We start from the raw sequence: 25,842 nt of genomic DNA, 5'->3' as shown, positions 1-25,842 counted from the left end.
TGAAAATGCTGTGGCACAATCACAAGCAGCCAGCCAGTGGCCAGAGGCAGACGCAGAGGAGAGGCACATGCACACAGAGAACAGAAGTACAGTCGCACAGACGCACGGACGTACAGACACAGGGACAAAGTATTGCGGATGATCTTTATCGCAACGTCTATTGGTTTCTCGCCAGGTGGCGACTGCATCCGACAGTCACCGGGATCAGGTTGATCGGGCGACTTGTGCTAAGTTTTATCGTTTACCACATGTTGATTAATTAAATAAAAATACTGTATCGTTGCCAAAATCATTGTTCGAGGCTAGCAGCGCTCGTTTGTAAACTCTGTAGACGCGAAATTCCATAAAGGTGATTCCCTACGTAAGAAGAACGGAGTTACGTCACGCGTTAGCAAGATATCGTGTGGTGTCGTGTCGTGTCGTGTCGGGTAGACACCGTGTTCCCCCGTACTCCGTACGTCTCCACGAATGCCAAGTGTTCCTGCTTTCTTTGCTCGCATTCTCGTGTCTGTCTGAACTCGAAAGTCACGCACGCGCTACACTTTCGCGAACCAGTGTTTAGGTAACCGTACTGTTCGCGCATAACCTAGAAAACGGTCGTGACTCAAAAACCTAAAAACGATCGTGAATGTTGATAGTTGTTACGGCCAGTACGGCCTCCTGTCAATCGTCCCGGGGTCGAACAAGATTTCGAATTCTGGTTTCCCGTATTTAACGAGGAGACTTTCAACAAACAAACACACGCGCGTAACAATTCTTCTCCCGTAGCGGGACGTGTTCGTGTTCGAGCGAAATCATATTTTTTTGACGTTGAGCGGTCACCGGGAAATTAGTCAAAATTCCGGTCCCCACTAGGAAACGAGAAGGCCCGCAACAAATCGGCGGCAGAAATCCAACAACCAGTGGCGAAGAGTCCTCGTCTGCTGGCAAAATGAATAGCAAAAGAAAGAACCGTTCTAATACCAATAGGTACCCACCTTCGTTCTTCCTTTTTATCACTTTCTATCTCTCTCTCTCTCTCTTTCTCTCTCTCTATTACTTCTTTATCATTTTCTTTCTACCTCTTACTTCTCCAACTTTTTCCAACCTTTTCTAACTCTTGCATTTCTCTGTTCTTAATTATATCTTGCGTTTCCCCTTGGAAAGCGTCTTCGAGACAATGTATGAAATGTTTTACGATTAAACCGATAAGGTTTCATTGTACCTGTTGTAACTCAAATTGTTACATATGTCGTTCTTTGCGAAAGCGCAGCGGTATAGATTAAAAATAATTGGACATGTTTGAGCTACTTAGTTTTTCCTCGAGTGTCCATTCGAAGTCAACCTTTCGAATACATGGTCAATGTTTGTCGGTTCGCTTGTGAAGCACTCTATAATCTGGACTTTCGATTTCTAATGCTTTATATGAAACAACATTTCATTTTAGATCCCCGCGTGCCCGTGGTCCACAGGAGAGATGCGTCGCCGCGGAAGGTGTATATAATAATGCTCATTTTATGCACGCGATAACTAGTCACGTGGGCAACATTGTACAGGTATGGTAACGGTAACATCAGCTAAGGAAGACGTACATCTTGCATAGGTTTCATATACATACATTCCTATTACTACAGATTCAAACGCTAAACGGTTCTGTATACGAAGGTATTTTTCGCACCTTCTCCAGCCAATTCGACGTTGTCTTAGAGATGGCGCATCGAGTAGAAGATTCTGGAAAAATAAGTGTAGAAAGCGTAGTAGAAAAGTTGATTTTTAAACCTCAAGATATTATTACCATGTCTGCCAAGGATGTCGATCTAGAGTACGCTATACGCGATACTTTTCAGACGGATACTGCTATTAGTAAATACAATGGTGTGATCGGTGAAAAAGAGTTGGAGCCTTGGGACGCTCCTCCAGTAACTATGAATGGCGACGATTTAGAATTGGATGGTACTACCGTAAGTATTCGAACAGGAAAACCAGAATACATTCGATTAATGCATGTAACACGTTTCAATTATTCTATAAAATATTTCTTTTAGAACGGATGGGATGCCAACGATATGTTTCGTAAGAATGAACAAAAGTACGGAGTTCAAACAACGTACGAACCAACTTTGGCCGCTTACACTTTACCGCTTCAAAGAAAAGATACGAAGGATTACAAAGAACAAGAACAGAAAGCGGCGGAAATAGCGAACGAAATAGAATCGCAACCGAATCACAAAGCGAGGCTAGAACTTGAAAACGGCGATGAAGAGGAACGATTTGCAGCCGTGGTACAGTTTATTACTATTGTCATTGTCTAACTAAACATGTGTGATTAGCTACATTCAATTAATCGGATATACTTTTAGGTAAGACCGAATGAGGGTAAATATATTCCTCCTCCGTTAAAAAAGAAGAATGGAAATAGCGGGAAAATGATGAGAACGAATGAACCACCGCCTTCGCCAGGACCAGCGGCAACCAACAAAAATATTTTTAATCAGCAACCTCCGTCCAACGTAAATGTAAACATTCCCCCAGCTTCGAATCTTCCCATTGGAATGCAAAGCGCTCATCCTTCTTCTGTTCAACATCCGGTGTCTTTAAATATGGGAATGCCACCGAGTGGAGTGGTAGTCACATACAATAATCCTCCGCCACCGTTTGTACCTCCACCGGCAACGCAACCACCACCTCCAGGTACCAAAGAATAAGATTCGGAAACAGATTTATTATCAAGGGGGTAGACTCGTTTCCAGGATTGCAAAGACGGGCTTTTTCAGTAGTCAAAAGCGCTAAATGAAAGATCAATCTAGGCCGCGATCGCCCTCAAAAGTCGCCTTTTAACGTTTACGAGGCGTCATTTGCATTGTTTGGCAGCATACAGCTGCGCGTGTAGCTATTAAAAATTTAAAGATGGGATTCTTCGAGATCTAGTTCTGCATTGTTAAAGTCAATGCATGGGGCTTCATTAATATGGGAGTTTACTGTAGCTATTTTCCTAAAAATGCGACAGCAATATGCTGCCGAATAATGCAAATTACGCCTCGTAAACGTAAAAATAGGACTTTTGAAGACGATCACGGCCTAGATTGATCTTTTATCTAGCGCTTTTGACGTCTGAAAAATCCCATCTTTGCATTATTAGGAAATGAGATGGCGCATCCTGGAAACGAATCTACCCCGTTAAGCAGACGTCAACAGATGTCGATCCCTCTACTCTGTGCCGATAGTACTCATGAAATGATCGCTCGTTATGGTGTATTTCCAGTGCCTGTGATGCAGCAGACGCAACAACAATCTCAAGCTACCCCTTCTATACCGCAAGTGAGCTTTCCATCGCAACAACAGCAAACGTCGTCGTCTAAAATGAGTACAGAGAAACGCGAACGTCCTGGCAGACAACAAGTCTATCAAGCGGACAAAGCGCCGCCAGCACCGTTTCCCCAAGCGAACGTCACTGCGTCTCATCAACAACAGCAATCGTCGCATCAGCAACACGTTCAGCTGCAACAGCAAAATTCAGTCGAGGGACAACGATGCGACATTGTTTCACACAAATCCGATCACCGGAAGGTAATTGAATCTTCGCTCTATTAACCCCTTGCCCTACGATTTATTTTACGGTTTCAGTGAATAGAACCTTTTTCTTCGTAATTTCCTAAATTGCATGCCCATATGTTCTGCAATAACTATACATTATCGAAACCAAAATAGAATTTCATCTCGGTTTAAAGGAAATGAAAATAACATACATATATTTATTAGTAGACTGCGAATCTTTACTCATTTATATCAAAATTGGGTGGATAAAATTTAAAATTTTGAGAATTGATGATGTTAATGTATGATTTCTCCTCTATTAAAATCGTTAAGGGAAGGAGTAACATTGAATTTGGTTTCTATTTCTTGCAATCGATGCACACAATTTTTATTTTGCATAAAGATCCGCAGGCTGTTTATTAGACTCTGTTCTCAATCTTCATCACGAGTCTGACACGATATTGTAGGGCAAGGTGTTAATATTGAAGAATTAATCTTCCGACTTTACTGAAATGCTTCTAATCGTTCAAGGTTCCAACGCCACGGAGCAGAGACGATCAGCATACGGAATTGCGGCAGTTCGTCACAGATTTTAAATTGGCAGAGACGCAAGCACAAGATACACCACCGGTAACGAGAAAGCAACAACATCAACATCAACAGGATTCTCACTCTTCGTCGCAAATTACGCAAACACATCACCAACCGTCTCATCAACACTCGACACAACAACAGTCGCAACAGCAACCACAACCGCAACAACAACATCCGAGCCCGCAGCAGCAGCAGCAGCAACAACAACATCAAAGTCAAACAGTTCAAGAAGAAAGTGTAGTCACTAGTAAGCCACCACCAGGACCGTTACCCGTAAGATCGTCGAGTCCACCACAATCAACGCAGCAGCAGCAACAACAGCAGCAGCAGCAACAACAACAAACTACAACAAATACACCGGTTGTAGCGCAATCTCCACCAGAACCCACGGTCGAAAAAATTACGACGGCTTTCAAGAAGTCAACCCTAAATCCAAACGCTAAAGAATTTAATCCAAATACTAAGCCCTTCACACCGGTAAGCCAATTAATCTTTACTACTAAAGATAAAAATAAAAGAGCGAAACAATGCAGGGCGGAGGGAGTAGTGAATTAGTTAGCGATATACATATAAATGAACATTTTCAGCGTTCGCCAAGTACACCGACACCCAGCAGGCCGCATACTCCACAAACACCTCAATACACCGGTGCTACAATGCCTGCGACCGTAGTCATGCCAGCATACGTTATGACCAGCCAACCACCCACTGCGTTCAGTCAACCTCCAGCTCAACCTGTGACAAGGTTCCGGAAGGGTCAGTATCTAGGTATCCGCATCTTGTTTAATCTCTTTAATTTGTCTTAATTCACATTTTTTCGTGATACCATAGAAAACACGTGAATTTGATTAGGTGTAGAAATGTACTCTGATCAATGTTCCGGTGGAATCGAGACCATTAATCGATTTGAAACGTGTAAGTATTTCTCGAACGATATTGTAGCGGCCTAAAACTGGAATGGCGACAAGTTTGTTGCGTTCATATTCTCGATTACACGTAACGCAACATCGGAAAGAGCTGATTTCTACATCTAATTTCCGGGAAATGTCAGTAATATACGTTGAGTTCTTGTTCTGATTATTTCAGTGCCAGTGATGCACGCGCAGCATCGCGCGCAAGACATAGCTTCTCAAATGCAAGTAGTAGCCGCGACTGGACAGCCATTGATGGCGCCAGCTCCTCTACACCCACCATTCCAGGTACCTTATCACGGTCAACCAACGTATCAACAAATGGTACGCATGGTTCAGGCACCGCCACCACCGCCGCACATGGCGACACCATATCATCACCACGACTCGCCCGGACCGCAGGCTCCTGGCATTCAGTATATGGGTCCCCATACTCATCCTCACCCGCATGTCGGTCAACAACCACCGAGTCAAACCCCCTCTCCAGCGAATCCCAATCCACCTCACACACCAGGTACCTACAACCCTCCTGGTACTCCACAACCCTCGTATCCACCGCCACCTCCTCAAGGCCACGCTCCAAGTTATCCAATAATGTGCCCTATAATTCCTCCTCATATACCAATACCGCCACAGCACATGCCATATCTACCACCGCAGCCACCTCCCGGAGCGCAACAAACTATACCAGTAATTTTGCCGCACAATCAGTAGTTGTGATCTAATATGGACAAAGGAAGGAAGAACTACTAGTATTCTGCAGAAATAGACTAAGGTTTACAAATTCGAGTTACTTTCACGATGGCGTTAGGCACTTGAACGAAGCTTATCACTTATCGCTTGCAGTCAACATCGATTGAGAATACATTAACGAGTAGCTGTGCAAGTTGCGTATCCATTCTATCAACAGCCGTATGTATACTACGTATTTCTTTTCTCGTTAACGGCGTTTCAACTCTTCCAACGGAAAATAACGCCGCATCCTTTCAAACGTATTCAAACAAAGAACGCTTATTCAACCGATAACAGCTTTTACGACAAGATCGAGACACGTTGACATGAAACAAAAGTGCTGTTCATCTTGAAAGTGACCTTTCCTTTTTCTTTCGAACGAGACAGTTGATTACAAACTGTCCGCAGTGATTTTTCGTCCCTCGAATATTATGTTTGAAACCTAATCTAATACAAAACATGGTCACGAAGCGTGCTTTGACGCAACTTATCATCCTCCAAGGCTATGAGTTACTAATTTTAATGTAATATTTAAAAGGAACAAAGAGATGAATAAACGCGATTTTAAAGATCGATTTATAGTAAAAAAGCGAAATGTGAATAGAAGATTGGCAATCGCATATACGTCGAAAGAGTATATTGACTGGTTGCGCTTATACAATATTACACGATATATCACGGAAAGGAAAAGAGGGACTGTAACTAATACAAAATTGAGAAACATTACAACCACAATAGCTCGCATGACTTTGTAAACACTTGTTAAGCCAAAATACAATCTGTAAAGGTTGGTGCAGAGTGCTATTTACTAGGCTGGTGTTGCACGTACCTTCGAAGATCCAAGTACTCCAAGTAAAAAATTCTTTTTTTACGCCAAGCAATTATCGAAACGGTATAAATGAGAGAGAAGAGTACATGGCATATTTTTCTGCTCGCGCTTTCATACGTGACGATTCACTGTAATGGATGGAAAGCATGGAAATAGATTGACACGATTCTTCTAAATTCAAATGAATTGCATTTAGTTATGCGATGTTTAACAAACGATGGCGAGAGAACTAACAGACAGTTACAAATTTAGCAAATTTGTGAACAACGGGTTTCGTTATATGATATTGATGCGCGAGATGCTCGAAGCAGAAACAAGGTGAATTAAGGAAAACGCAAGAAGAAAGAAAGAAAAAGAGAGATTCGACAAATCATGTCGTTAAAAACGATCAATTGTGACAGAAAAGCATCTGTGTATGTGTTCAGAGAGGTGATCTTCCCATACTAAACATTTAATTATTATTCGCTCGGAGGTCGTTAACACGAAATTCTAATATTACACACGCGCATACAATAATATTCACCACGTTTACATCTTTCTTGGAATAGATGTGAAACAATTATGAAGAGAACTCTACTCTAATCGGATTCTGTTTAAGATTGTTTTTACAAAAACTTACGATCATGTATGATTTGCACAGGCAAAGCTGTGTGAAGCTCTTAATTTCTAATTTGTTCCTCTGTTGAACAGTATAAATTATATTAATAATGAGTCCCGAGAAATCTACGAGAGTTCAAATTTGATGCGTAAATTATTGGCAATGCGTTGTAGTAAAGATTCAAAATTATTGAAACAATTAAATATATACTTCCGACATGTATACAAATACTTTCAGATGCTATGGTATTGAGAAAGACACGTTGAATTACGGCCTTAGACCTAGTCGTGTATATAAGAGAAACGAAGGACGGAACGATCCTTAACTGTGAGATAGTTGAGTGCGTGGCATCGTTAGACACAAATTTTATATCGAAGAGATTTAAAAAAAAAAACATCAAAATAAAGTCAATGCGTTAAAAGCCAACTTGTGTGTACAACAACTTTTATTTTCCATGCTACCCTTCTACCACTTTGTCAACAAGGTAGTCACGTTTCCAGGATTGCAAGGGTGCGGGATGCGATAATGCAAAGTTAGGGTTTTTCAGTAGCCAAAAGCGCTAGATAAAAGATCAATCTAGGCAGTCGTCCCCAAATTTCCTATTTTTCGTAGCTTTATGAAAAGAGCTACATTCGCAGCTGTATATATGCTTACGAATAAAGCAAATTACAGCACGTAAACGTAAAAATAAGACTTTCGAGGGCGATCGTAGCCTAGATTGATCTTTAATCTAGCGCTTTCGACTACTGAAAAAGCCCGTCTTTGCAAGCCACCCTCGCATTCCTGGAAAAATGAGTCTAAATACCCCCTTGATTTGGAAACCCTAAAAAATGACGAAATCTCAACGGATATATTGCTGCAACCGGCGCCACCATTGGCCACCATCGTCCGTTTACACCATAGACTTGTAGATGCTTGTAGAGATAGACTGCGCGGTCTGTACGAAGTTGAAGCCTGTCATGGCGGCCGGGGTATAAAGAGCAATAAAGAGTGAAATAGAGAGAGCCTGTTATGGTCGTAAGACGCTCTCTTTGTAATTGACCAATGAAAGTGGGGAATTCGTAGGAAGTAATAGTTGACTGGCTCGCTGCGCCCCCACTAACTATCGGTGTGCGAGTGAGATAGATATACGACATACGACCAGCCGCCATGGCAGGCTTCAATGCTTCGTACAGGCCGCACAGTCTATCTCTATAAGTCTATGGTAGCCTGGTACTACTTTATCTTTGCTTCAAAGCAAATTATCTGGGCCGTGTCTATAAATTTATATAGTCTAAGACTAAGATCATGCTTAGAAGCAAAGATTTTGTTACTTGAACTTGAAATTCAATAGAAGACCAATGTAGACAGAATATTCTATACATACATTCTAATAAAAATCAACATTATACACTGAGTAATGTTCGCGCCATTCTATGGTACATGATTGTGCTTCTGGAACAACTAAAATTCCATTCACCGGGAAATCAAGCGTCACCAACAAACGTGTGGTCTATCTCCTAATTCTGGCCAATTCTTGCCGAAAAACATGCAGTCCTAAACGAACTGTATGCCGTACGCGAGAGAATTTATAGTTGTGTAAGTAAGAAAGATATCAGTCGCTTGTTCGAATATGTTGTATGTGTAGGGTTGTATGTTTTTCGGACAGAATTAGAAAAGAGCCGCGATCATCGGCGTCGCTTACTCCTACAAAGATCCCAACCGTCACTGAAAACCGCGGACATATTACTATTACTCCCACAGTGTACCGATCATTCGTAATCCATTGAAACAATCATCGATTGCTTCTGTTTCATTCGAGTCGCTCTAACGGAAACAGCATCTGTTTCTTCTTTATCAAAAGCAATTCAATCCGATGATATTTGGTCACTGATTTCGACAGTTTTGTACGAAAACAATAGTAAAATTTACTAGTAGGTGCGCTATCTTGTTTTCATTTGTTTCATTATACGAACACGGAGGAGGCAAGGAGTGCGATAGAGATTAATAATTGTATGTATATATACATACACACATATATATATATATATATATATACATATATATAAAAAATATATGTGCAACTATATATATAAATATATATATATATATACAATTATATATTATACAATATAGTATATATTATATATAAAAAAAGAATATATATATACATATATGTATATATGTACAGGTATGTGCTCGGTCGTATGCTCTTTGTATACAGAAATTTTGTGGTTGTGTAAAGAATTTCGCGTAGCTGTGTGGTGGCAAGGGGAGATCCTTAGTCCCCTTCGCTAGACAGACGCAGGTAATGAGTTTTTATACCATAACTGCGGCAACACCGATAACCAGTGCAATAATATCGACTACGATAACTACTACGACGGCAGCGATAACAGTCACAGCGACGACGACGGCTACGCCAACAACAACAACGGCGCCGGCGGTTGCCGTGTCGCCCGAAGCTGCACCTGGTTGGATAGAATTCTGTGAGAGACACGCCCGCGCTTCGGCTTCCGATTTCGCTAAAGCGTTTTGCACCTATGTCAGTTTAAACCTGCCCGAATGCGCCAGATCGAATCTCTCCCATCGCGACTTTCTAAGGAAATTCGTCGAAAGCTTCTGCGAACATTTTGAAACGGAATACTTGCGTCGCACAGTCAGGTCTGCTTTTAATTCTTCAGCAAATATCCTTTTTTTCTACCATCTTTTATTTTTCTTTTGGTATTCGATCTCAAATTGACACGTGACTTTCAATGTTTCTTTTAGGGAACTACCGTAATCTCATAGATTATAGTTAGTTTAATAGAAGATACATGTGCAGTTTTGATTTATTCCAACGTAATTTTACAGATCGCCATCTTTGTACGATGCAAGACATACGGCAACAAACGATAGGGACGTTACTGTTACGAATCAGAACAATAGCGCCGCTATTCACGCCTCGTCTCACGAAGAGTTCAGCGATTATTCGGAACACGATGGAGATGCGATTTCACCGAAATCTGTTCATAAACCCTTCTTTAGGCGCTTGTCGTTCAAAGGGCTTAAAAAGGGAAAGAGCTTCTTTCATAAACAACAAAGTGACGAGGTGGAATTATCTCACAACGAACATCGTAGGGATAAACATTCGAAAGCTAAACTTTCAAAGATCGTAGTAGAATGCAGAAAAGAAGGTATCGTGAATTCCTTGATGGGAGAAAATATAGACGGAACTCAGAAATGGGAAAAGTCTAGATTGGCTTTGATAAAAGCCATCGGTGGATACATGTTGGAATTTTATTCTCCTCCAAAAGCTGTGAAACCACGTAGCGGTGTGTTTTGTTCGGCGATAACAGAGGCTAGAGAAACAACCGCACTAGAAATGCCGGATCATGAGAATACGTTTGTGTTAAAGACACAGAATATGGAATTTGTCATAGAAGCACACAATTCGAACGACATGAGATCGTGGTTAGCTACTATTAAATATTGTATGCGTACAGTACAACAAAGCACAAGCAATCCTAATTCTAGCATGGATGCTACCGCCGAGTCTATGATGCATGGCTCGTTGGCTCTTAACAACGAAACTGATAGATTGAGAACTAATTCTGCTAGTAAAAGTTCTCGATCAGCAGGTCATGACCATGGAGACGAGGCATCCAACAATCCCCCTGAAGTACCTCTAAGACTTCGTGTTAGAAGTAACAGTAATTTGGAATTGTGCTCGTCGCAGCAAGACATTGAACAAAGTAAGGTACACTTTCCTGGCGAAAGTAAGATATAATCTAAATAATCTTCTATGCAAAGTATTCGACGCAGTGGATCATTCCATGCCAAATCAATCACTTTTTGACGTCACCCTCATTGAGTTTGTTCTAAATGAAATATGTTGTAGTCCACGTGAAATTAGGGGGGAAGGGTTTAAAGTCATCATTTTGCCAGTTTCAAATTTTTTTATAAGTGACAGGCCTTCGAAATTGCAATTTTTGTCCGATTGAGCTACATTCTTTTTCTTTTATTCAGAAAAGATTGGGCTACTATGAAATAATTTTTTCAACCTCAATAATTGACTTTATAATGTCGAAAAATGTAAACAAATTCCTTTTTTTTTACGTTGTGTTCGGTGAGTTATAATCCCTGAAATTTCCCCTTCAAAATGAGCCCTTGAGAACGATGGCGATTTGAAAATTGGCATGGAATGACCCAGTGTAACTTATGGATTAGAGAAATATTGTAATTTGAAATTTTGTTACAGTAGCTACGAACGAAGGTGAAACAGATTTATCGAGCAGTTTGAGAGAATATCCGTGGTTTCATGGTACTCTATCTAGATCAGATGCTGCACACCTTGTTTTGCACAGTGCGGCTAACGGTCACGGCGTGTATCTTGTTCGACAAAGCGAAACAAGAAAAGGAGAGTTTGTTTTAACTTTCAATTTTCAAGGCAGAGCAAAGGTAAAATAGTTGTTTAGTTAAACTGAATTCTATAAGGGAAAGTCTAACGCTGTTGGATTTGAATCGCGTTACAGCATTTACGCATGACGCTGAACGATCAGGGTCACTGTCGAGTTCAGCATCTCTGCTTTCCGGCTATATACGATATGCTTGAACACTTTCGTCAAAATGCCATACCTCTTGAATCTGGTGGAACCGCGGACGTAACGCTGACAGAGTTTGTGGTAGCAAATGAATTTGTGGTAGCGAATCATACCACCCGGGCAGGACATCATAACGTATCTGTATCTGGAACAACTCAACAACAACAATTGCAAGAGAGAAGACCTCCAGCAACCCTGGAGCCCAGAGAAGTAAGAGTCAGCAGTGGAAGTCTAACTCCTCTTGAGTGAACGCGAGTGGCCAACACCCACAGTCTGAAGTCTAATCTACAGACAGTGAGTAAATAACCAACTAAAGCGATGCACCCATTTTTCGTGCGGCTGGAAATACATACATACTAAATTGATATTCGTGTGTTCACAAAGGTTTCATCAGTTCCTTAGTAGTTCATGTAGTGCCATATTCGGATTATTTTGTAAGTATTCGAACACTATTATTTTCTTGTTTAAAATGTACATTGTTTTATATACCTTTAACGTGTATCGCTTAGAAGTTATCGCATTCTTCTTTTTCATTATCCACGTGGTAGTAAATAATAATTACTCGATAAGATGTATAGATTCGTAAAAATATGTAATACACTTCTTGCTAGTTAATTACGCCGGTTTTTCGATAATTACTTACTGATGTTTCTCTTTGTAGACGATATCATTTCATACACGTTTACAATTTTACTTGCTGTGCGAACGATTTGTTTCAAAAACGTTTCAGTCTTATCGGTTTTCTTGGGTTAAAATAAGTTTATGTGAGTTTCACATATTTGGAATATTATTGTCTTATGCTATTGAACACTTACTGTTTCTTACTATCATTCGATTTTATTATTCTTCCTCTTTATTTGTTATAGTTTCATTATATCTGTACATCGTGTGAGCGTACAGACTCGCGAATTTCAAATCCGAATGTGGGAACTTAACAGAATGTAAAAGAATACCGGTAGACATATGATTAGTATATTAGCAGTCCCGATTATTAAAAATTCTACATGCCTCATGTCAAATGTGTGACAACTCTTAGTGTTGACAAATTTTTTGGATAATACAATGTATAAAGTATAAAGAAAGACAATGGTGCTCGACAAGTATGACCGTGGGGCAAGGAGCTCGCTCTTGAACAAAAAATATTCTTAAAATTTCTGGTTTTCTTAATTCGATATTTCTCAATTACATATTCTTATCTCCAACTCTAAATAGATTTTAAGCATCCATCGATTATCTTCCAATGATATTGATCAATTTCCAAAAATGGTATGATTAACAATACTCGTTATCGCGCCAAATAGATAGCCAAATACAATCTTTTAATCCCAGAAAATTTAAGAAAAATTCGAATTTTCCCCATTGAAAACATGTTAAAGTAAGTAATTGTGTTTGTTAATGATATAGGTACGCACATATGGGGGTTCTATTAGAACACGCGTAGAGTCCCTGGAAAGACTGGATCAACAGAACAACGTCGCCGAACATCAAAGTTCATCGGTATCTGGTGGTAGAGCCATTCAGAACTCTTACTGCTTTCTTTGACGGTGGATACATAATTATTCTGCCATCAGGCTATAACCCGATTAGTCCTCTGAAAATCAAGTACTCTTCCTGTCGACCCATTCTAAAAAGAAAATGCAGAGTTTTAAGCTGGACTTATTATCTTGAAGGACTATTCAAATGTGTATTACTCCACTTACATAAATAATATATTTTCTCAAATCGACTGCTTCCAATTTTTCCAATCTTCTAAAGTTTAAAAAAGATTTCTAAAGGATTTTTTCTGTGAAATGTTCTAATCGTATTTTACAAGTCGAACGTTGCGTTTTCCGTGGAAAGAGCTTCTTCGCAATTGTTCCGTTTTGCATGTTCAGGTTATTTAGCTCGTGTTTACCAATAAAACTGAAAAATTGCGGCCTTTGTTTCTATTGTATTAAAGCCATTAAAAAGAACGTTTAATAACTATCTATTGCGATAATTATCATGAACATTTACTTAAGGGTATGTACTTAGAATAATGTTACACGTAAAAACGATCATGTATGTTAAATGTACATGCGCATTAGCCATTTTTTTATATGTACTTTGATTCGAGATCATTTTTGTAGTACAAGTGTCTTCCTTTTTCCCATAAATTGCAAAACATAATATTAAAATGTAATAGTCTAATTAAATTTGATTCGAAGAAATCAAGTGTATTAAACTAGTCTCAACACACAGAAATATACACATAACTACTGCTAATAAACTTCCTCGTATATATATACATACATCGATGTATTAAGATAGTTATGCGATTATATTAAATATGATTCGAAGTAAGTATAATGCTATATTATTTTTCATTAGAATACTGTATTCCAAGATACATCGAACGATGGAATATTTCAACAAAGTAAGTCGATAACATCTATAGAACAAATATGACTGAATGTGTGCAAAACCAGATTCGTGATACATAATACGAGTCACGGTCAACGCAAAAAAATAAAAGTACTAAGAATACACGGTATAAAATTTGTAAAAACTACAAATATTCTTATTACAAAATTCGATGAACTATTACCGTTTCTACCTCGTGTAATAGTAATGAAATTGCAATATAACTGTTTCTTTTCGAAATTAAAAATAAAATAAGTTTTAATTTCATGGACGGGGGGATAGATTCATCGAAAATTTTATCGTTGATTTGAGCATGCGTAATATACGATATCATAAAAAAAGTAAGAACAAATTAGTTTGGTAAATGTATTATGAAAGACATATTTGAAATTGAAAGTTACAAAAAATGATGAATGTGTACATATAACTTCAATAAATAAGTTAATATAGAAAGTATGTAGAAAAAACGAGTTTTTCATATTCAATAATCATATAATATAAATCTACATATCAATAAACATATTATATAAAACTCCGTAAATATCCAGAGGATTGTTTTATTTTACAAAGGTACAAATTAACCTCCTAATAACTATATAGTTATTCCTATATATATAGGACCTATATATAGTTCGAATGTATACTGAATGACTTTATGTGTTTCGAGACCATAATATCTGCCATTTTTATATATATATGTACATCTTGATTAAAAAAGCAGAATTTCAAATATACTCTTATCGAGTGTTGTTGGATCATCAAATCGAACGGTCCGGAACGTCCGGAACCGAACTTACCGGGCCAAGGCGGAACTGGGCGGAACGGTCCGACAGTCCGAACTCCGAACTTGGTCCGAACTCCGAACCAAGTCGAGCCGGTCGAGCGTACGAAGCAGTACGAAGCCACTCAAGATTTAACGAAAAAGTCTTATCCCTAAATATAAATGTACTTTATCGTTTCGAAGACACAAGATAAAAGCTATTTACGATTCAATCACAAACACTCTCTCGCAGTTGTCACATTGTCACACCACATATTAGAGTAGTTTCAAAGTGCCACGTCAAATCAACATATACATATATATGTGATAATATCATTATGGCATTGCAGGTAAAAGAACTTAGAAAATAATGCAATGACAATATTCGAATGAAAATTGTATAAACGAAAATTTTTTAAAATTTTAGGTATACGAATTTCAAGTAGAAATGACATGTGAAGGATGTTCTAATGCTGTAACAAATGTACTTACTAAAAAAGAAGGTATAAATTATATAGTTAACCCATACTTTGAAGTATCTAAACAAACACTATTTTCATATCGAATGATTTCATTTGTAGGTGTTGATAACGTACAGATTGATTTAGCGAACAAGAAAGTACTGGTAACGTCTTCGCTTTCTTCTGATGAAGTATCGAACATTATTAAAAAAACTGGAAAGGCATGTCAATTGTTAGGAATAAAGAAGTAATTGAGTTTTCAATTAAATTAAGAAATATATGGCTTTTTAAATGATGCATAAGGAATACTTGAAATTTCGTTATCTTCGTAAAATCACATTATTCTTCCAACTGCTGTATAATATATCATGATATTAAATGCTTAGCATGGACAACGTTTGATCTTGAATGGTTATCGCTACAAAAAATATCCACAATAAAATCTGTCTTCTGATCCCTTGTTGCATATACTTTTACATATCAATAGCGCGATTCGTCTCATCATTATTTAGATGAATATTATTTGTCTACTATTCTTTTTTCAAATGCAAATGATGTTAAAGAAAATGTTGGCTACATTTTAAATATAAATTTTAGAAGTACTTACTATTTACAAAGGAAATGCAGTAACTATGCAGTTTCATAAGTAAAATTCAGAATGTTTATTGTTTTAACATTTCCTCTAATACTGTTAGACGCTGTTCTAAAATAATAACGGTATCGCGTAATGACTGTACCTGCTCGTTGAGTGCATCTACGATACTACTCGAACACATAGTAAACTGTGCATCGGACAAATCTTTAGACAAACACGATCCATTCATAATGCGACCTTGCTCGGAAAGTTTCTGAGCTTTCTGATCAACATTTTGGTCTACCCTTTTGTCCAAACTTTCAAGGTCTGGTGCTTTGCACCGACATTTGTTATTTTGTAATTTTTTATTATCGTATTTATCATGTAACATCTAAAGTCAATATAATCGTAAGTTATAAATAAAATAGATTTTATGAATGATTCTATAAAAATGAGTATTTTTTCTACCTCCTGGCTCTCACTCTTATCACTGGTTTTTGTTTCTTTAACGCTTGAAACTATTTCTCGAGTATCTTTACCAGCAATATCATCCATATCGAAATTAGTTTTCCACATCAATAATTGGCGATCCGCTCCACCAGAAGCAAAATATTCACCGTTAGAGGAGAATGCTATCGAGGTTACGCTTGTACCATTCGCATGCCCTTTAAGCGTATAAATTGGACGACCTTCTAACAAATCTAAAACCTATTTAAAAATTTGAAAAACAGACTATACGAAAACTATTTATAAAATTAAGTGAAGAAAGGTGTGTTCTACCTTCATTGTCGAATCGGTAGAGGCGGTTAACATGAAATTTCCTTTAGGATGAAATTTGATCATGTTCACAGGACCAATATGAGTCGCATACTGCTGATATAGAGAAGTAGAACGTAAATCGTATAATTTTATGCTACCAGACATATTTGCGCATCCAATGACAGAGCCGCTCGGATGGAATTCCACATAAGTGTTACAAGCTAATAAAATAAATGCATTTTACATTCTATAGTTTAGATTAATGTTCATAAGGAGATTGCAGATCTTTATGCAAAATAAAAGTTGTCTGCATCGATTGCAAGAAGTAGAAACCAAATTAAATGTTCTTCTCATAATGATTTACAACAATTTTGAATTTTATCTACTAAATTTTGCTATAAATAAACATAAATCTGCAGTCTATTCATAAGTACAGTGTCAACATTAATAAACTTCTAACGCTACCCTTTGGATCATACAATGTTTTGATACATTGCCCGCTGGTGATGTCCCATAGTTTTGTTGTTTTATCATCGCTACACGAAACAACAAGTCTGCCATCATTAGAAAACTTAGCGCATCTGACCCAACTTGTGTGACTTAAAAATGACATAAGAAATCTTCTTTGGCACACCATCCACAATTTAATACTTTTATCATCGGACGCGGTAAGTAACTAAATGGCGAATTTATTAAAAAATTTGTAATACTCTATACAAATAAGTTTAATAAATAACCAGCTACATATCGTCGTCTTATGTACTAATACCTTCTCTCCGTCTGGACTAAATTCTACCGATCTGACAGCTCCTGAATGCGCTTTGAAATCTATAGTCTGTCCTGTTACTTTTGGAACCCAGATCCTGACAGACCTATCTCTAGAGGCACTTGCTATAACTTCACCCGACGGTGCGTAGCTGACATCGTAAACAACATCCTTATGTCCTAGAAATCTGTAAGCTCTCACAGATTCCTTGAGGTTCCATAGCATTATTGTCTTATCCAAACTACTAGACATAAGTTGTGTTGTTTCAGGATGAAAACACAGACTTGTGATAATATCTTCATGACCTTTAAAATGCCTCACTATCATAGGATCACAATCTGTTTGAATCATTATTCTAGCGAAACAAAGAAAATTATGGAAAAATTAAATATGTCCACATTCTATAATATTATGCGTATATATATATAGATTTTTAACTCGACTGTGGATGTTTATGCAATTCTCAAATTTTGTAGACAAATTTTAAGAGAGTGGTACCAAATAAGATCCTATTTTCATTGGTAATAACCAGATTGCAGATTTTATGCATTTATGACAAAAATGGGTATGTATAGTTTAAAGCAGTGGACATATTAAAAAGATTTAAGGACAATAAAAACTTTTTATTTGGTTCCTGTGTCTTACAATCAATGCAAAAATTTTTTATTTTGCATAAAGATCCACAGCCTATATAAATAACATTTGTAATGAAAATGTTTACAAACCATAAATGCATAAAGATCCGCAGTCTATTTGTAACCTAAGGATATTATTGTACAGAAAAATGATTTTATAAGGCTTTGCACTCGAAAATAACATGTTTTATAGAATTTCAATATACTTCACTTCTTATTGCTTCTTCTACTGTCAACTGTAAACTGTTCGATCACCTTTGTCTCGCCTAACAACTACGATTTTGTATACAGTTTACGATTGTTTTCGAGACGCATGCATACCTCTTGATTCTTATTTATGCGTCTTGTCAAATATACATCGATCTCGAAACAAAGATTAAAGCTGCATACGTTTATTTCGAAATGTATGGTAGGTACAAAATACAAAGCTACTGAAACTAATATTCAATTTCGAACTTCAACTGCGGTGGTCAAATGAGATATGATGGATATGATATTGGATCTTGGATCGTGTCGATATGTATACAGGGTGTCCCAAAATTCGTGAAAATCCCGAAAGGGGGTGGTCCCTGAGACCATTTCAAGCGACATTTTCCTTTGCAAAAATGTTATCCGCGGCTTTGTTTAGGAGTTATTAACGAAAAACACGGACCAATCAGAGCGCGATCTAGACGCGGGTTGCCACAGTCGGCCAATGGACAGTTGGCGTGCCGGGCCGACTGTGGCAACCCGCGTCTAGATCGCGCTCTGATTGGTCCGTGTTTTTCGTTAATAACTCCTAAACAAAGCCGCGGATAACATTTTTGCAAAGGAAAATGTCGCTTGAAATGGTCTCAGGGACCACCCCCTTTCGGGATTTTCACGAATTTTGGGACACCCTGTATAGTGTATACAGTGGTATTTGGATATGATATATGTATACAGGGTGAACCAAAAATCGTGACTAGTAGAAATGACTCTGTTATTGTATAGTAGACTGCGGATTTTATGCAATTTATAACAAAAATGAGTATATATATATAATTTAAAATAGCAAATACTCTCTAGAATTGAAACATACTATTATATTATTTTCAATAACCTACTAAACATAATAGGAAAGAAAATAAATTTCTATTTCACTCCAGTTTGTAGCAATTTAGATAAAAAATTTTAATTTTGCATAAAGATCCGCAGTCTACTAGTTTATTAACAGTCCATTCGAAAATGTTTTTATCACATATAGCATGGTTTCAAAAGAGCTTCCACCAGCTTCCACGTGATTCCCAGATAGCACCCGACGTCTGTTTTACGTCGTTTTTAGGTCTGAACGTCTTACGTCCCAAAAAATTTGCTATAATCACGAGAAAGCTCTCTTGAAACCATGGTATACCTGATAGTAAAAACATATTCGATCGGACTGCTAATAACAGAGTAATCTCTATTGGTTACGATTCGTGGTTCACCCTGTATATGGTATTTGTATTATATGAAAATAATAAATGCGGGATAAATTGAATTTATTCACCAAAGAAAAAATGAATATTAGTATAAAAATATTGTTAATTAAACACTTTTATTCAATTTTTTTCTCTGACAATGAGAACAAGCCGAAGAACGACGAAACGTTCTTTCTCGTGTTGACAATGAGTAACGGTTGGTAGGCTAGTTAGCAGGGTTGAATTAGATCTTTATTTGGAAGATACATAGGTATTTGTAGGATATTTGAACATAACTGTAGATGGAGGTGATTAAACACAAATGTACAAACGAAATACAATACGGTACTCTTTATCACGTGTCTGGCGTGGCGTGAGCGTGGCTTTTTGTCATCGGCGCACTATTCAAACACGCCGTTCTCTGGCTTTAGTCAGTAATTGTACACTCGCGACTTACTTGCTAAAGCTCCGCACTATCGCTTCTTTTCTTTTAAAAATAATCATATATATTTTGCGATAAAAAAATTAGGTAATGTTGCTTCGTAAACTCGACATTGCACTGCAATCTCTTTTACTTGACCAGTTACGGAGGCGACCGTGAAGAGTTTCGCGGAATCACACAGAAAAAGAACAGATCGAGGGAGCTACGTAATTCGTTATAAAATATGAAACACATTTTTACTTTTTAGAGATTCCCGTGTATCATGCAAAAACCTTGTTCTCTCTTTCAACTACTAAATCTCGACAACTTTAACTTCCTAAATGCTTCAGAAATTCATAGACCGCGAAAGGAATATGAAGTCAAGAAGATATATAGCGCTAGAAGGCATTGCTCACTGTATCCTCTTTTTTCTGGTACCTTAAAAAATTCTCTAGAACGATGCGCCGCAAGACAAAGAGATAGTCGTGCAGATCATCTATTCGTGTAATCATTTTAACGTTATTCTTTAAATACATTCTTATGTGTCTTTACGTGAAATGCTTGTACGAGTTCTCATTTTTTTTTGTATTTTTTTTATAATAAAATTATATTTCTAATCTTTGTTGATCAGCTGTTGTTGCCCTGTGAAAACTGCCTTCTGTCACAACACAATAATACTTGCATGGTGGGTTCACACTTCTGAATTTGGTTGATTTCTTCTTATATCACAATATTTACGTCTGCATAATGTTCTCGTTAATATTAATAGGATTTTTCCCCCTGATAATCGCAGATACCAAATTCAAATTCAAAATTTTTGCTATTCGCTGTCTCATTTAAGAAATATCCTAAGCCGTATAATAAAAGAAATATACTAAATGCGTAGTTTCCCTTTTCCCGTTTTACTCAGATTTTTCTTTCATTCTCTCTTGTTCGTTCCCTTAACCGAGTAAACTCGTATCGATTAATTAGTCAAATAATCAACTGACGAATTATTTACTTGTTTGTGAACGTCAAGGTTACAGTTTTAAATGTTAAAACTCACGTTTAACGCCACGCGCAAAGTTTACTCGAAACTTTGTTTATTCTTTTCTTTATAATTATTTCAATTCGACATACGACTTAGGCTTTTTCGTAAATAGACAAATGAATTCTGATCTTACAGCATTATTATAATGTTTCACTGTGCACGGTTCTATCGCGATTGAATTACTGTTGCGTGTGAGGTTTACCACGGGGTGCGTAAGCGCCACGGTTTCCTCCCCTCTGACCGCGAAATTGTCCCCGGCTGCCTCTATCCATGCCACGCTCACCACGTGGACCTCCTCTCGGTCCACCACCACCACCACCACCACCCCTTTTATAGCCAGAATTATAACCACTGCTACCTTCATTGTTTCCCCAAGAACGTTGTTGGTAACCGTTTTGATAATTACTATCGTTACGATAATATGTTCCTGAAATGTCATTCGTACAATATCGTCAAACATCATCAAAACATTTCGAAAAACAACATGTTTCCTCCTGTATCTCGTCCATTTTCCTCACCTTGTCCACCCCGTCCATTTTGTTGGTAACCGCCGCTGCCCCTGCCTCTTCCATTATATCCATTAGAATTTCCTCTTTTTCCACCTCTGCCTCTGTATCCGCTGCGTTGCTGGTCACCCCAAGCTTGCTGAGATGTTTGTTGCTGTGAATCTTGAGCAGGTTGTTGCGACTGATCGGTCTGATTCCAATCGCTAGGATCGGTCATCTGACACCAATCTACAGGGTCATTTGGTTGTTCTAATTCCGTCTCCGGTGCTATCGCTTCATCTTGGTTTTCATCTGTTTTTTCCTGAAAAGTAATCGTACCGATCACGTCGTGTATAACAGCTAACAAATATACAGTGTGGAACAAACAACTGGAACCGCATCGGTCACTTTGCGTATACAGTAAAAACGCGATCTAGCTCCCTAAGGATCTCCACGATCACTGTCCATTCGCCTACCCCTTCCACTGGGGGGCATCTCCGCGAGGGACCAAGGAGCCCAAGCTGCCTCGGTCGCCGAGCGCGATCCGTGATTATATGTTGTGATTTACTACGTTCGTAGCGTTCGTAAATCAAAATTCAAAGATAAAATTAAGATATTTATCCATAGGTTTATTGAATAACACGATAAGTCATCTAAAAATACCAAATGGTAATAGAAGAGAATGGAAAATATGTTATTGAACAAGCCTATGTATAAATATCCTAATTTTATCTTTGATAAATGAATTGACTTTGTTAAAAACGCTACGAACTTTCGTTCCCACCCAATACTTTCAGCGCGATCGACGCAATCACAAAAAATAATAATTTCTCTACACGATCTCTGTCCCTGCTCGGAACAGACGATGCGAGTTAGATCGCGACTTTACTGTATCATTGAAATTTAAATATCTCCGAAATTCATGGATTTCTTGAGAACAGTTTCAGTTGTACGCTCCGCTCTGTACAACGAATACCTCGTTCGATATACCTCGGTAGGTTGCTGTTGCTGACTCTCTTGCTGATGTTCAAAGTTCTGTGACTGTGTTTGTTGCGGTATTTGTTGCGAAGGAGTTTGCTGTTGTGGTTGTTGTTGTTGGAAATTGGCAGGATGTTGTGGACTATATTGCATGTTCGGTGGTTGATGAGATGGCGGCATTGGAATAGGTGGAGGTGGATTAGGATTGGCGAAACCAGGTATGTGGGATATATCTTGCGGTGGTTGGTGCTGATATATCACTTGTTGCGCTACTACCGGTGCATTAGCAAAGTTTTGATTCGTAAATGTTTGTGACGGAATTGGTGCGTTTACAGCAGCAGGAATGTGTGAAACGATAGGTGCCTGCGACGTTACGTCCGGCGAATCAAGCTCAGATTCTTGCAAAAAAAAGAAATTTGGTGTACCTATAACATCGTTAATTCTAGGGGCTTGTGGTGGCTGTTGTTGGGTTTGTTGAGACTGTTGTTGCTGCTGCTGCTGTTGTGGTTGAGGAACAAATCCTGTGGCATTCGTGTAATATGATGTTTCGACCGGTGCAGCTGGATGAGGTGGAATGGGTTGTGCCACTACGGGAATAGGACCAGAAATTGCGGTGGTACCAGAAACCACGGGAACTGGTGCAACTTGCACTGGAAAATTAGGAATAGGAATCATAGACTCGGGTGGAATGTGTCTCTCGTTGCTACTATATTCTTCGTTGACTTGTTGCTCTTGTACAGGAGTTTCTGATATTTGTGTCTCTGCGATTGTCTCTACAACCTGCAAACAAACCAACAACAATTATCTCGTTTTCGTATCGCATTTAATCATCTGAGCGCTACTTACTTCTTCCACTGCAGCTTCAGTTTCATGAACTTGATCGAAATAGCCGCACTGGTTGATGGAACTGATAATTTCTTTTAATTTGTTGTAAGTCGTTCCAGCAACTTCTCTTTGTTTCCCTTCAATAATGTGCACAAAATGCTCTGCTACTTTCTGCACTTGTTGGAGAAACGTTGGCTCCCCCTCTTCCGGATGATGTTTCATCATCAGTTCGTTATACAGACTATCCAAATATTTCAAATCCTCCTCTGTTAATTTCACAGCACCGTTCTTTCCAGTAAGGAAATCCTCTCTTACAGTTTCTGTTCCCATGTTCATCAAAGCATCTTGAATAAGAAGAACCTCTCTGACCTATGACACACGCACACACACGTACATGCAAAACGTTCGACAAATTTTTACAGAAATTTTGTATTATGAGATAGAAATATTAAAATTATGCTTTTGCGCTCACTTTTGCGATATCCTGTTGCATTCTTTCGTTAGCTTCTTTTCTTGCCATTTTCTTCTGCTGTTTGACGGATTCTTGCGCAATGCCGACAATTTGCTTGTATAATTCTCGTGTGAACTCCAATGTTTGTAATACTTCATCGTACTTGGCTACAGCTGTCTTTTGATCGGTATTCAATTCCTTTCCATTTTTTTGTAGGTCCTTATATGACTCCAACTTTGCCTAGCCACACATACAAACGTTTGTATATATATGTATATATATATATATATATAGAGAAAGACATATACACAGAACATCCCAGATTTCAGATTTCACCAGCCAAGCCTTGCTAGTATATCTGCGAGTCAAAATAAAGAGAGAAACATAACTCGTGTAATCGGACCGAACGTAAATATTGTCAATCTATCGCTACATTGTAGCTCTGCAGTGGTAAGTCCATTACTATAGTTCTGATGCAACTTCTAGTAAAGCATAAAACAGTTTACGCTTCTATAATTCTGTTTTTCTTATTTAGACTCGTAGACTGTACTGACCAAATTTTGCCATAAAAACCTGAAACACCCTGTACGTATAAGTACACACACACATATACAAATACATATTCGATATATACATATCTAATTATACTAAAGTATTTGAGATAGCCACAAGAATACAGATAATAAATCTAATATCTATATGCCGTGACGTATATAAACGTGTAAACAACTAATATAAAGTGAGTTATTCCGCATATACTATGTATATACGATCACTACAATCACACATTTTGAAAAAACAAAATACACGCGTAAATATGAAAAAGAAAGTAGAATAAAAGAAAAACTATCGTTATGTTCGATTAGAATTTGTATAGATAAAATTGAGACCAAGTCTGTGAACGTTGCATCACACAAGAAATAGTATCACAAAATCTCGCACACCGGTAGCGGCTTAAAAGCGTGTCATGTAAAGTTTTGTGCACAACTTTGGAAGATACCGCCATGACACGAGGTTTACAGTAAGTAAATTCCGGCATTCGAGCAAACGAGAAGGAGTAATATCGCTGTAAATCAGCGTTAATAAGAAAGGATCGATTAGCAAGTACCGTGATAAGGGTTAGTTGTTCATAGTTTAATCGTTAGATGCCTGTGAATTCTCGAGTGTGAGCACATGGCGTATCCAATCATGGCGGATCAGACCGTGAAAGCTATCAACTGACAGATAGATTTCTCTGTTACTCGGCATGAATACGATCCGTTTACTTACCTTACGCTTTTCAAGATTTCGTATCTTATGTTCGATAACGATGATCGCCTGGCGTATAGGTTCTACGGTCTCCGTAGAGGCCTGTTTCTCTAGTTTAGGGTTGGCAGAAGGCATCCTTCACGGGCAACAAACGCGAACTGGAAATCAGAATAGCAACGAAGCCGCGGGATACAGGGAAAGGGAAATGATTCTGACTTAAGCGCATGCGCATTCGCGGTTTCTACTTAACCTCCAAGTCAGTGTAGTAACTACTTTTGATCGGAGCCCCTTCCTTATCATTACATATCTGATCTCAATCTATATCTAAAAGAAAACCAGAATTGGTTGTGCAATGTCTAATGGGATTGATTAAATTTTTCATTTGGCGTATCTATAACGACTGAGTACGCCAATATCAAACAGATTATAGTAATAAGTAGACTGCGGAACTTTATGCAAAATAAAAATTATTTGCAACAACTGCAACAAACAAGGGACAATTTAAGTAATCATTTCTTTCATTCTTCAATAATGTTCTTCAGCTGCAACTAATACAATACATTGATGTTATTTTTGTCATAAATGCATAAAATCCGCAGTCTAGTATATAATAAGTGTAGTGAAAGTAATATAATTTTCTAGAAATACAATAACTCGGTTACTATTATAATTCGATTTCGATTCAAAATTAATACATGGTAATTCACGATTGATAGTTTCAGGCAACGAACCGTAGGTAAAAAACCGATGATTAATATTGTCGTGAATAATTAAAGTTGTCGATCGTAATAAGTTTTGATTAATTCTTTTTAATCGTAAATGCAAAATTAGTCGACCAAAGTGAAAATAGTAGTCAATTGATAACCAACTCTGAATAAAACAATATTTCAGATTCTGATAACCTTTGAAT

At 38.0% G+C, this 25,842-nt stretch overlaps 5 protein-coding genes across 13 annotated transcripts; 3 read left to right on the top strand and 2 right to left on the bottom strand.

The window, feature by feature from the left end:
* The first annotated feature begins 188 nt into the window (after positions 1-188).
* On the top strand, positions 189-7,603 carry LOC143221808 (uncharacterized). 2 transcript variants are annotated; one of them, XM_076447371.1, is made up of 9 exons: positions 189-969; positions 1,427-1,535; positions 1,614-1,940; positions 2,025-2,261; positions 2,340-2,670; positions 3,242-3,546; positions 4,045-4,584; positions 4,695-4,863; positions 5,194-7,603. In XM_076447371.1, exons 1-9 carry the CDS (start codon positions 932-934, stop codon positions 5,730-5,732), a joined length of 2,595 nt encoding a protein of 864 aa, XP_076303486.1. In that variant the 5' UTR covers positions 189-931; the 3' UTR covers positions 5,733-7,603. The 2 variants fall into 2 exon arrangements, with proteins under 2 accessions (XP_076303486.1, XP_076303484.1); XM_076447369.1 differs by having other exon boundaries at positions 4,695-4,875.
* A 1,115-nt stretch (positions 7,604-8,718) lies between these two features.
* Positions 8,719-13,928, top strand: Lnk (SH2B adapter-like protein Lnk). 5 transcript variants are annotated; one of them, XR_013011859.1, is made up of 7 exons: positions 8,727-9,169; positions 9,348-9,820; positions 10,010-10,890; positions 11,397-11,596; positions 11,671-12,033; positions 12,124-12,173; positions 13,144-13,286. XR_013011859.1 is itself a non-coding variant. In XM_076447387.1 (6 exons), the coding sequence occupies exons 2-6, from the start codon at positions 9,468-9,470 to the stop codon at positions 13,279-13,281; spliced, it is 1,848 nt and encodes a 615-aa protein (XP_076303502.1). In that variant the 5' UTR covers positions 8,719-9,169; positions 9,348-9,467; the 3' UTR covers positions 13,282-13,928. The 5 variants fall into 5 exon arrangements, 4 of the variants coding, with proteins under 4 accessions (XP_076303502.1, XP_076303501.1, XP_076303500.1 ...); XM_076447387.1 differs by lacking the exon at positions 12,124-12,173 and having other exon boundaries at positions 8,719-9,169; positions 11,400-11,596; positions 11,671-11,949; positions 13,144-13,928; XM_076447386.1 differs by lacking the exon at positions 12,124-12,173 and having other exon boundaries at positions 8,726-9,169; positions 9,402-9,820; positions 11,671-11,949; positions 13,144-13,928.
* On the bottom strand, positions 13,144-18,613 carry Poc1 (Proteome of centrioles 1). Of its 4 annotated transcripts, XM_076447403.1 has the most exons (9): positions 18,288-18,612; positions 18,167-18,201; positions 17,445-17,796; positions 17,141-17,351; positions 16,697-16,896; positions 16,385-16,624; positions 14,919-16,307; positions 13,440-13,641; positions 13,144-13,363 (listed from the first exon to the last, which is right to left on the bottom strand). In XM_076447403.1, exons 3-7 carry the CDS (start codon positions 17,790-17,792, stop codon positions 16,005-16,007), a joined length of 1,302 nt encoding a protein of 433 aa, XP_076303518.1. In that variant the 5' UTR covers positions 17,793-17,796; positions 18,167-18,201; positions 18,288-18,612; the 3' UTR covers positions 13,144-13,363; positions 13,440-13,641; positions 14,919-16,004. The 4 variants fall into 4 exon arrangements, with proteins under 4 accessions (XP_076303518.1, XP_076303522.1, XP_076303520.1 ...); XM_076447407.1 differs by having other exon boundaries at positions 16,080-16,307; positions 18,167-18,613; XM_076447405.1 differs by lacking the exon at positions 18,167-18,201 and having other exon boundaries at positions 18,283-18,612.
* Positions 15,098-15,796, top strand: Atox1 (Antioxidant 1 copper chaperone). The gene is made up of 3 exons (XM_076447437.1): positions 15,098-15,231; positions 15,309-15,384; positions 15,463-15,796. Exons 1-3 carry the CDS (start codon positions 15,220-15,222, stop codon positions 15,591-15,593), a joined length of 219 nt encoding a protein of 72 aa, XP_076303552.1. The 5' UTR covers positions 15,098-15,219; the 3' UTR covers positions 15,594-15,796.
* A 999-nt stretch (positions 18,614-19,612) lies between the features above and the next one.
* On the bottom strand, positions 19,613-25,132 carry Capr (caprin family member). The gene is made up of 6 exons (XM_076420835.1): positions 24,954-25,132; positions 23,706-23,924; positions 23,255-23,602; positions 22,421-23,188; positions 21,464-21,752; positions 19,613-21,372 (listed from the first exon to the last, which is right to left on the bottom strand). The coding sequence occupies exons 1-6, from the start codon at positions 25,065-25,067 to the stop codon at positions 21,125-21,127; spliced, it is 1,986 nt and encodes a 661-aa protein (XP_076276950.1). The 5' UTR covers positions 25,068-25,132; the 3' UTR covers positions 19,613-21,124.
* Positions 25,133-25,842: the final 710 nt, after the last annotated feature.

The sequence above is a fragment of the Lasioglossum baleicum genome, chromosome 3, assembly GCF_051020765.1.
Source record: "Lasioglossum baleicum chromosome 3, iyLasBale1, whole genome shotgun sequence".
NCBI lineage: Eukaryota > Metazoa > Arthropoda > Insecta > Hymenoptera > Halictidae > Lasioglossum > Lasioglossum baleicum.
This window is presented reverse-complemented; position numbering and strand designations above follow the sequence as displayed.